Below are 12307 nucleotides of genomic sequence, written 5' to 3' on the forward strand. Positions count from 1 at the left end.
CATGCTGCACACACCCCACTGCACATGCACGTGCACATATTCACACATTTGTAACACTTACATCCCCACATGCACCCACATTTATGGACACACCCCACACACTTGCATCCCCACATGCACCCACATTTATGCACACATCCCACACATGTGCATGTGCACCGCACTTGACATTTATGCACACATCCCACACATGTGCATGTGCACCACACTTGACATTTATGCACACACCCCACACACGTGCACATGCACCTGCCGTATTTCCACTTGCACATGCACCACACCCTCGTACACACATTTTCACCCGTATGTGCACATTCTTTTAGACATTTGTACCTACACACACCTTCACAATTGCACATGTAGTACCACACCCAGCCATTTACGTGCACATGCATTCTCATCGTACATTCCCATTTACACGTGTACACACCTTTGACCTTCGTGCACACACATGTACACACCTCCGCAAACGTGCACACTCTCCTTTCCACAATTACATCCCACATTCCCATTTGCATGCATGTGTACCCCATACTCACCTACACATGCATTTTGCACACATGGACATCCTACTTACGCCCACATGTCTACATGGACATTTGTATCTTGCACGTGCATATGCACCTACACTCTTACACAGTCACATGTCCACATCGCGTGTGCGTTTATATCTCACAGAGTTTCATGTGCGCATGCACATACACTTTTACCTCTTCACCCACATATGCACCCGCACATGCACACTCTTATACATTTGCATGTACACCTAACCGCTTGTGCACACGCTCTCCCATTTACACTGCTCGCATGTGCACACATTCCACCATTCACATGCACGTGCGCATGCATCGCACATTTACACATGCATGACCACCCCTTCCCCCATGGACATGCATGACCACCCCCTCCCCCATGGACATGCACATGCATTTTTACCCGTACGTGCACTTCGCATGTTGCATGCACATATTCACCCGTGCTTGCACACTCCCACACAGCTATGTGCATCTCACAGACATTTACACCTTCGTACAACTCACAGAGGCACTCGGACATGCACCCCATCCAATTGCTCACATTGCACATGAATCCCCACCCATTTACGTGCGTGCACATACCTTTAGGCCCCCCATGCGCATACACCTGTACACTGCAAGTGCACACACACCTTACATTCACACACGTGCACCCAACCACCACTTTACATCTTGCACCTGCATGTGCACACACACCATCAAGTCATGCACGTGCAATGCAGTGTGGTGCACACCCATTTTCACTTCACGCATACTTGCATGCACAATGCCCCGCCCCCTTAAAAGAATAACCCCTCCTCCTCTTTTTCTTTTTTATTTTCCGAATAATAAAAAATCACCCCTCCTTACTTGCCATCATCCCAATTAGAAAGTTAATCTCCCTATTTCCCAATAACAAACCTCTTTTTTTGTATTTTTTAATTTATCTTTTTATTAATTATAAAAAAACATAAAAAAACAACCAAACAGAAAACAAAATCAAAATCAAAAAATAAAAAACAAAAAGTTAGCTAGCTAATTAGTTAATTAATTATATATATTAAACTCTAAGCATGCCACCTCGCACGGTTGGAGAAGCCCAGCTTCGAAGCACGGTCTTGGTCTGCACAAAGGCCAAATCTTTACCCAGCGGGAGCTTCCTGCACGTCCTTGCTGCTATGCGGGTCATTACCAAGCGCAACCTCCTTTGTGAGGAAGCTGATCTGGGGGTTTGCACCCTATGGGCAGCACATCACAGAGCTTTTGGAGAGCTGGTAGCCAAGAGAAGGCTCGGAACTCACCTGAGGGACAAGAAGAAGCGTGAGGAGATGTCCTCTATGCTGCGCGAAATGAGGTTTGCAGGTGGTGTTGAGAGAAGAAGGGGAAGCACGATGTTGAGAGAGAAGAACGCTGTCAAGACCTTGAGAGAGTAAGACTATGTTCATATGGGTATGTGTGCGAGAAAAGTTTGTGTGTGTGTGTGTGTGTGTGTGTGAGAGAGAGAGAGAGAGAGAGAGAGAGAGAGGGTATTAACGTCGGTAGAGAGAGAGAATTTCTTCATCTTGAATAGCTTGAGTCCTAAACTATGTCCATATTTTTTTTAAACAAATCGGTAAGTGCAAGTAAAACGTTTCTCACCCTCCTGTTATTGCTTATTGTAGCTTTCCACTAAGTGGGTCTCACGAAGGGTAGAGCTGTTAGCTTGGTTGTTAAGTGCAAGTAAAACGTTTCTCACCCTCTTGTTATTGCTTATTTTAGCTCCCCACTGAGTGGATATAATGCATCTCATGAAGGGTTAAGCTGTTTTAGCTCGGTTATTAAGTGTAGGTAAAACGTTTCTCACCCTCCTGTTATTGCTTATTTTAGCTCCCCACTGAGTGGGGCCCACTGAGTGGGTATAGTGCATCTCACGAAGGGTAGAGCTGTTAGCTCGGTTGTTTACAGGTTTCTTCTTGGACAATCCAAAATCCTTTCTGACCATGCATTCTCCACGCCAACCTTAAGGGTTGAAGAGCGCACTCACTACCCCACTCTCAAGAGATTGTTCTTGAAAGAATACATACGTGAGGGTGTGCTTTGGGGAGTAGCATCTCAACTCCAAAAAGCTGAACGCGAGGAAGGGGAGTCAGTGAGAGACTTTATAAGTCGATTGAAGCATCTAAATTCTCGCTGCACTCCCGATGAGCGCTTTAATAATAACCAACTGCTCGATAGATTCATCCGAGGATTGCGCCACGAGGACATATACAATGGCCTAGTCATTAGAGGTCTTACAACGTGGGAAGCAGTCACTGCCAATGCAATCCAGTTAGAAGACAACTTGATGATTGCGGGTAAAAAGGTGTTCTTTTGATTCCATTATCTTATCTCGTCTTCTTCATTGAGTCTCATTTAGTCCCATGTTCATCCATTAATCACAATTCCGGTATATGCACACTCACAAGGGTTATTAGCCTTTTCATCTATGCACAACATGCTTGGACTTCATGAGAATTTGCCTACTAGAGAATCCTCCGTCTTGCCCAATTAAATGGGCATCCCAATCGCCGTCCATTGTGTTGTCGAATCCATGCATCTAAACGGTGATCTTCACATAAAGTAGCGACTCAATCCATATGCTATGAATTTGCCTCGAAGACATCCAACTTGCCTACATCCGCACTAATCGAGCGAGGTACATATGCCCAAAACATCAAAGCAACACCGCATGCCCCTTGATATTGTCTGGCAATCCCAAATTTCACCCCCAAGCCGTGAAAGCGCTATGTTGCCTTGCTTCTTTTCTCTGACATCGCCATGCTTCAAGCACATGCGGACCAAATAGCCATAAACATTTCAAAAAGAGGTTCAAGAAGCACCCAGATCCATTTGATGTTATTCCACAAGCCACCCATAGTTCGCAGTTTACCGTTGTACCCTGTGAGATTGGGTGTCCTAAATTCTTTCATTCTCATGAACAACCCAACCTCATTCACACCCGTCTTATCGGTCCACCTTGTTACACATTAACCACCAATTCTCTATCTCAAACAATGTGCAAGAGTCAAAGAAAGCAAATAAATAAGTGTCGAAGAAAGAAGAATGTTGGAGTTTTTTCACTGGAAAAAGCTTCTATATGGGTCCACCTTTTGCCCAATGTCCATGCTACACGCCATTTGCAGTATGTACACGAGCTCTTCATCTAATAGACACATAGGCACTGTAATTTCGCAACCTTGTGTTAAGCCTCATTTGTCAACAACCCTCCAGATACATTTCTGGATGGAGGGACCATGGCAGGCCCATCATATGACCCATGACTTGGACCTTCCTAGAATTAAATAAAACCTGTGGTCACCTCATCTTTCACCACCATTCATTTGATCCACACCCTCTCTATCCCTATTGCTCGACAACGCCAAATCCATCGAGCCACAAAGGTTGCCCACATCCATTGCACCTGTGCGCAATGATCACTGCCATGTCTCCAACAATCTAAGAATCTTCACTCCTCAAGAAAAGAGAGGTCAAGTAAATGTGGAAGAAAATAGCAAAGAGAGCCGAAGAAAATAGTTGAGTTGGATAAATCTTCATGTTAGCGTTGGATAAATCTTCATGTTAGCGAAGTGTACACACGGGTACACCTTTAGCCCATTGCCCATGGACGTCACCTGCATATTTCATTATGGGTATTAGACATTTTTTACCGTCAATGTAGGGTACAGACCACCACCTCATATTGAAGGGTCCACACCACTTCCACAACCAACAGAGGCTTGGCATGACAAACCTCTACATCACCTATCTCTTTCCATGCCGTCTCCCTAGGCTGCCTGCCATCAAGACTACCCAAAGCTTCCCACCATTTTGCCATGCATTCAATTGTGGATTGGTCTTGCACTATACCACTTAACCTCTACCACCAATTTTATGGCATATCTTGGACCATCCACACCTTTCCATCTCGGCAGCTACTTCACCACCAGCTTGGGTGACTCTAAAATGTTATCACACCATTAAGAAAGGGGGTATATTATAATCACTCCAGTTTTTAACATGGTTTCTCTCACCTAACCTACCGCAAGGTGCTTTACCATCTTACCCATGCAAACATATACTTAACTTTTATAAGATGACGTTGGAACATATAAAGCAACCTTACCATGCACTTAATGTCAAATAAAGTAAATTTACCATGCACTTAATGTCAAATAAAGGAAGTTTACATACTTAGTGTACATAGTTGCTTAAGAATGGTAATAGAGGACGTACTATTTTTGAAGTTTGATCGACCTAGTGTGAAAACTATTCATGCGTATATAAATCATTTTTGACAATAAGCAAAGGACAGTCATTCCCTTGCAATAGTTTTTTTGTGAGCTCTTCTTCTTTCCCTGCTTGCTTGCTTGCTATTGAATCTTGCTTGGCTGATGGATGTATTCTAGATAGGCTTGATTGTAGGGTTTCTTTTTGTATTAGGTTCTTCTTCTTCCTCTGCCTTTTGTGAGAGAGAACCACCATGAAGATGGATCGCTACTTGTCTCCATCTAGGCATTGAGAGCTCTCTCTTCACCCCTTTGGCAAGAAACATTCCAATGTGACAACAGAGTGAAGCTGTAATGAACGAGCTAGCGCATTCATAATGACAAGTTTCATTTGTAGCTTGAAGGCAAGACCCAATGACACATGCTTTAGCAAGGGTAAGGTAAGCTCTTGACTTGAACAATTAAGCTAACTCACTCCAACTTATGACCCTTCACAACTTGACATTCATCTAACTTTAGTGCAAATACAATCAGTCTATTGCAATCTTCCCATGTCAAGCCATAGTTGTTTCCTGTTGAATTATAACCACATGCAAGTGGTGACAAAGTAGAGATTATTAAACTTATCATAATGAAAAGAACTTACCTTTGATAAAGCCATGGAATCTTGGACATAGGGGCGACCTCCTCTAAAATAGCACTAACACTACAATTCATACATTTTCTAGCAATGTTTACACCACTGTTAAGGCATTGGCACTGAGGTCTCGATAATCCTTTTCTGCTACATGCATTTGTGAAAATTTTATTTAATGCTTCATATCCCCTACAACTAACTCCTATCACATGCATGCAACATATCATGAACAATAACAAGATCCTTGAGCTTTGTAGCAAACTTATTGTGCAACCTATCATGGAATGGGGTGTTGTCAGGATCATCCAACATTTTGATAACATATACTTTTTTGACCACATGCCTCAATAGACTAAGCCTTGTTTACTTTCCTCCATTACTATACCTCATCTCATGACCTTCTCTCTCCATAATCGTGATCCTCCATCATGCCTTTATTGCATCTCTTAAATTGTTTGAAATTATTTACTTGTAACCCCCTTTAAGCCTTAATAAGGGTAAGATAGTATAGCCTAGGAGAAGACCATTGTGTTCATTACCCACAAAATGTAAAACATAGTACATCTTGAAACGAGAGTGTTGTACTTGAGAGAGGGACTATTGTTGGTAAATACTACCTTCTACCCATAGATGAATACTTTTCCAATTCCTTATACAAGCTTTCCAAATCAACATTTGTAATAATTGAACCTCCCCTAATACTCCAAAGGCTTGCATACTCATGATCAAGATCCAAGCGCAATCTAAATTTGGAATGGCTATTTGTTGCATCTCATAGAGACATTTAACACTATAAAGGGAAAGGTAATAGATGTTGGCCTCAAGGGAACGATGTAGAGCTTAGAGAGGTGCTCCAAAGGTCAAAAATGTTATAATGGGGAGTTTCAAAGCTACAAAGCTTAGGGGGTGTGGTTGTAGAGCTCAATAAGGTTCTACAAAGGTTGGAGGGGTGCTACAAGGTTGCATAGCTAAGAGGGGAGAGAAATCGGATATATGAATAGAAGCAAAAGAAGGTAGATGGGAGGAGGTAGAGAGAGAAGAAGGGAAACGCGGGACAGCGGAAATGTAAATGAGGAACGAAGAAACACAAACTTAGGTGCAAAAGGAAGAGAAGGGGAGGAGGGACTGGGGGGGGGGGGGGGGAGAGAGGGGGAGGGGAGGGGGGGGAGATGGAAGAGTTGGGAGGAGCAATGATAATGAAGAGCCAAGAGAAAGGAGGAGAGGGATATAAATTTTAGAAATTGAGTTTACAGGGAATTCAAAAAGTATCAATAGAAATTAAAAAATAAGAATACATGCACTTTACAAGTCACCTCTACCAATGAGAAAGACGATCAAAGTTACCTCTTTAAGAAAACAGATTAAAACCACTAATGAACCCCTTTAAAGGTACCCTTGTTCATCTCAACCTTCCACTAATGCAAATCCTAGATAGTAAGAGCCACCTGTAATTTGATACATTGGCAAAATACTTCTTGAGACAACCTCATCAACTATGCCCTCATGGGTGAGGCAATACATGCAAGCCATAGTGAATGGAGACTAAGCAAAAAAAAAAAAGTATGGATTTATATTTAGGTTCCACACTTAGTACCTTGTGAATCACCCAAAGGAGAAAGGTTATAAGGACTACGAGGGTGTTTAAAATCAAGTACAAGTCCAAGAGCAGTTGGAAGAGAACAAGACAAGGCTTGCTGGGATTCATAGCCTAAGTTCACATATTCTTTCTTCTGGATTCCCCCAGATGCCTCTAGTTTGTTTTGTATGGAAGCAAGCGTTCCTAGTATTCCAATATTACATAAGCAAAATTTGTGATTTTCTAAAATCTAACTTCACACATACTTCAATAGAAAACTCACTCATCACATTCCCATGGGTTGATGGGTGTTAGAAAGACACTGCAGTAAAGCCCTTACCTGTTCATTAATTTAGCTATCAAGGGAAGAAGAAATTGCACAAAAGAAAAATGCAGCTCTTTTAAAGCCGTTTGCAGTCTTCAGCTGATCCTTCAGCTGAAAATCTTGAGGGCTTCTCTAAAAGAATTGAACCGATTGAAAAAAATGCAATAGTAGTGTAAATTTTCCCTTTTTCCATTAGCTATAGCATATAAAATTTATTTAAGCTGTATGCTCCTATTCACTTCAAGCATCCAAGGACAAGCAGACACTTGAAAAGCTGTGGACATGAACAAAACATGCAGAAGACTGAAGCTTCCCAAGCTTCTCGCAAGGAAGATGCCAATTGGGTGGAGGATTTCTCTTCCTCCTCTCTCTGGGTTGACGCCAGACAGAATTCTTGTGAAGTGGGCCTTCAGCCAAGTCAGCCACTTTGCTACACCATCCACCAATATGTGAATCACAAAGCGGCTGAACAACCTGGCTTGATGAGAGTCCACGCAGTTTTCTGTGGATGCTTGTAAAGCCACCCTAATGTGAGAAAATGAACCAACAAAAAACAACGAAGGAAAGTACCACAAAGTGCACTAAAAGAAAGAAGAATTGAACTGCATGAGTACCCAAAGTAAACCCAATACCACCATAGTAAAAGCAAAGCATATTCAGAAGACATTCCAGCACAAGGTAAAACCTCATTTGCAGAAAGTTGAATCATCTTAAAAAGCACTTACGTAGTTGAAATAACTTCCCATGCATGTAGAGTAAGGTGCACTAAGCTTGCATGATGGCACAGTAAATGTGTAAATCCCAAGAACTTTCAATCCACCTAATGGAGACCCGAAAGTTTGTACCACTGACCAGTGATTGCATTTTTTATGTACTACCATACATTTGTTTCTCTTTGAAAACCCTTGGAATCGGCCTTATGAGGGGGCCAGAGGACACAACATCATATCCTATGTTCTTGTGATGAAAAAAATGCCCATCATAGGTTTCCGTCCACAGCCCATTGTTATCTCACCCAATATCCAAAGTATATGGGAACATGCCAATTCCCTAATCAAGGCCAAAAGCATGTACAAAGAGGTCTTGATTATTCCTAACCTTGATATGTACACTATATAACAAGAGGATTTCTTAATTTCCCCTAGCAGCAAACCTATGTATCTAGAAATCTCTTCATAGCTTTAAATGCTATTTTCTTCAAAAATCAAAATGGATGCCTAATAGACACAACCAAAAATTTAATGGAATCGAACCACCACACACGAGATGTCATCCTTGCTATTCTCGCGAATTGCATAATCTACCAATTGCTTTGCTGCTGCTTTTGGATCCTTAGTCTTCCTTACCAAGTCAACAGCAGCTTGGTTCTCTATCACCTACACAAACACAACAGTCTGGTCAAGCCTTTGGCACCTCTTATCATTTAATTTTTCCATGAACCTGAGACAAAGAAAACCCCCCCATACCTTCCATAATCCATCACTTGCTAGTATCAAAAACTCATCTGTCTTCTGAATGAGTAGACAGTAGACATCAGGATCCACTCTCAAATGAGCTTTCAAATTCTTGTCACCGAAAGCACGCGCTACAGCAAGCTGCCCATTGACTCGTGGCACGTCCCCTGGGGAAAAACAAGGTCTCTATAAATTAAAGGATTGAAGTCGCTAGAAGAAAAGGTAAAAGGCATGCCTTGAGTGAGAGCACTAAAAGAAGGTCACTGGACCATGCAGTACATCCAAGGTATACAGTAACAGAATATATCATGTTGACTTGATCTAGAAGTGCAAATACCTGGTAAAGTAGTGACGAAGCCACCCTTTCTCTGGATACTGTTCAGCTCAGAGATCGGATCATGATCTACAGTCACCTGCATGGCCATCCCAGATCGACTGAGAACTGCCCTAGAGTCACCCACATTTGCGACATATGCACTGGCGCCATCAACAACAATCGCAGTCAGCGCAGTTGAACCACCCGTGCCCAGTTCTGCAGACTTCTGTAAAATGGCGGCATCCGTTCGCATATACGCATTTGTGATAGCTGTGGTAGGATCTGTCCAAAATGTGGGCTGCAAATAAACACTTGGGTAAGTAAATCGAGTTTAAACTCACCCAAAAAAAGGGCATACCACCAGGCACTGGTTCCAAAGGTCTACTATGGCTGGGTGCAACCTTGCATGTATGATATACCTGGCTCAATATGTTGCTAAAGAGGTTGGCTTGCAGATAATGGGATACTTCATGACCCAGATGACCATCATAAACAGCAAATAACCCCACATCATGGTCTTTCAAGCGTTTGGTTTCCGAGACGATAAAATCTTCCATGGCACGACTTGATTTCGCTTTCATGACACAGGACCCATGAATGACATAACGCTGAGCCTTACCCCAGCCTTTCCTCCTGTCCAAACAGGCAGCATACTGCAGACACATAGGCGTAGTTTAATGGGTGGTTGCCTCTTGAAGAGTTTATTGACTGTGAGTCTGCATTCCTGCTTTTGAACATTAGACCATTCACCAACAATCTTTTTAAAGACATGCATATAACCTTGACTTATATTTTTTCTAGCAAAACCTGCAGCGATGAGGGTTTTAGCACCAATAATTAGATACTATCATTTTTCTACACTAAGAGGGTTTGAAGCCTGAAATTGTGTAATCATGCATTTAACCTCAATTTGGATTTTGCCTACTTTAGCAAAACCTGCAGTGATGACAGCTTTGAAAATGACGATAAGTATCACTCTCCACACTCAAGATTCGACAGGAATAGAGTTTCAAGCCTAAGCGTACCTTCAGGGTAAGGGTTTCAAGACTGAGACTGCGAGAGCATACCTTGATCCTCTGCAGCATGCTTCGTTTCTGCCGAGGGGGGCTGCTGGCTGGCTCGCTGCTCGAAATCATTTGATCGACCCCAAGTTGGAGAACTCTGCAGACAAACCCTAAAAAGCACTACGGGCACTGTGTCGGAAACCTAAAGAAGCACTGTGTTGAAACCCTAAAAACAGTGGATAAAAAGCACACTAAAAATATAGGGTAAGTATATGAAAAGATGCTGCAGCCAACAGTTTCAAAGAAAAGCGGCACCGTCAGCATATGGAATCAATTATTAAGGGTTAATTCCAGACTCGAGACTAATTATCTGTTCTGCACGTGGCCCAACGGGATGAAAGTAGTCTAGACTCTAAAACCAACACAAAGTCAACGTTTTCCTCCTCATTGGCTACAATGTAGTCTGTCATGTAGGCTAAGGGTCTTTACATGTGCCCACATCGCGGTCTCTTCACACTCTCTCGTAAGCTCTGGGATGGTGGCATCAGGGCACTACATAATGCAATCTTGGGCTCAGAAATTGCCCATCCAACTTTTTCTTCTATGTCCCATCGCCAAATTATCCGACAAAGCACAACCACCACATACATATGTGTATATACTCTGAGCAGATGTTGTTTTCTCTCACAAAGTATCCACTTTTTATGGCCAAGTATGCCTATCAAATATAAGCATGCTTTGAACTTCCTCATCAAAAAATATACTCAACTGGGACTAGGCCACTTCTAGTAACGGTGCCCATTAAAAAACACCCCCTAATTTTGTGTCAAACACAGAAGCAATATAACTTGCTTTTCTCAAATACCTCTTAAAACTCAAGGTAGGTTAAAAAACAAGGGGCTTGTTCAAGCCAGATATGGCATCTTCTATAGTGATTGAGCATACTATTGGCTTAATCCTAGCATCTCCTTTGTCAAATAGGCCACTCTACTAAGAGCAGTCCTCTAACACGAAGAGATCAAGAGACATTTTTAGGAACTACTTGAATTGGGTTTTGTAATGCTTAGCCTTTGCCATTCTAAAGGATGGTACATATAGATTATGTATCAATCAGAGCCCTGAAAAAGATCTTAATCACAAGAACCCATGTCCCTTGGGTGTCCCTTACAAGAATATATGATATTTTGGTTCAATTAAAAGGGGGCTCCTATCTTCTCCAATCTCGATCTAAAGAGTTAGGATATCATCAAATTAAAGGTAATGCTGAAGACACATGGGAGATAGCATTCAAAACTAGTTGAATGGCTAGGGGCCTTCCCTTTGTCCTTATTAATGCTCATGCAACTTTCATGAGGCTCATAAATGTTAGCTAGATGTGGTCTTATTGAATGGTTAGTCCTTCGCTTTGTCCTTGTTAACAGCCATGCAACTTTCATGAGGCTTATAAATGTTAGCCAGTATTATTGATATTGTGGGTTATTCCATGTTACATATTGACCTAGTGTTATTGGTGTTGATTCCATGTTACATATTGGGCTAGTGTTATTGTGGGTGATTACATGTTACATATTGATCTAGTGTTATTGTGGGTGATTCCATGTTATATATTGAGCTAGTGTTATTGATGGTGGTGTTTGTGCCTATTCATGTTGACATGTGAGGAGTCCAATTGATTGTTTAACTAACATGGTTCACATTTATGATATGAGTAATAGGTGATGAGCATCACTACCACATACCATTGAGCCGATTAGGACGTCGCATAGATGGAGGCATGTATATAGCACATATATTATTGTTTATGGTATGAAATGAAGCTTCATTATTTACTTAGCCATGTGCCAACCTTTTGTTATTTTATTCACCATTTTGTATTATTGGTGTATGCTTCATATGCACACGTGTGAGTGTAATTATTCATAGTTGCAACCTTAGTTACATGAACATATATTATTTTTGTAACCTCAAGCACAAATTTTGTAACCTCAAGCCCAAATTTTGCAACTTCAAGCCCAAATTTTTGTAACCTCAAGCCCAAATTTTTGTAACCTCAAGCCCAAATTTTGCAACTTCAAGACCAATTTTACAAAAAGGTGTGTTATTTATGGCTCCTTGGGCTATTTTTGCTATTAAATTCATAAATAGCCACATGAGGAAGATGAAGCCACTCATGTTAGGGGGAGATCGCATCCAATACTTGTGTTGTGTTAATTTTCTTATGCTTTCCATGTTTTTC

General features: G+C 41.7%; 2 protein-coding genes across 3 annotated transcripts; one reads left to right on the forward strand and one right to left on the reverse strand.

The window, feature by feature from the left end:
• The first annotated feature begins 1588 nt into the window (after positions 1-1588).
• Positions 1589-1948, forward strand: LOC147642214 (large ribosomal subunit protein eL36x-like). Its single transcript, XM_086805223.1, has one exon. The coding sequence runs from the start codon at positions 1589-1591 to the stop codon at positions 1946-1948; it is 360 nt and encodes a 119-aa protein (XP_086661349.1).
• Positions 1949-8089: 6141 nt separating this feature from the next.
• Positions 8090-10349, reverse strand: LOC147642215 (putative protein phosphatase 2C 58). 2 transcript variants are annotated; one of them, XM_086803908.1, is made up of 5 exons: positions 10135-10349; positions 9487-9720; positions 9089-9365; positions 8764-8918; positions 8090-8673 (listed from the first exon to the last, which is right to left on the reverse strand). In XM_086803908.1, exons 1-5 carry the CDS (start codon positions 10201-10203, stop codon positions 8536-8538), a joined length of 873 nt encoding a protein of 290 aa, XP_086660034.1. In that variant the 5' UTR covers positions 10204-10349; the 3' UTR covers positions 8090-8535. The 2 variants fall into 2 exon arrangements, with proteins under 2 accessions (XP_086660034.1, XP_086660041.1); XM_086803915.1 differs by having other exon boundaries at positions 9487-9791; positions 10135-10273.
• Between the last annotated feature and the right edge of the window lie 1958 nt (positions 10350-12307).

This window comes from Cibotium barometz, chromosome 1 (assembly GCF_041138505.1).
Source record: "Cibotium barometz isolate CiBa-2024 chromosome 1, ASM4113850v1, whole genome shotgun sequence".
NCBI classification, from domain to species: Eukaryota; Viridiplantae; Streptophyta; class Polypodiopsida; order Cyatheales; family Cibotiaceae; genus Cibotium; species Cibotium barometz.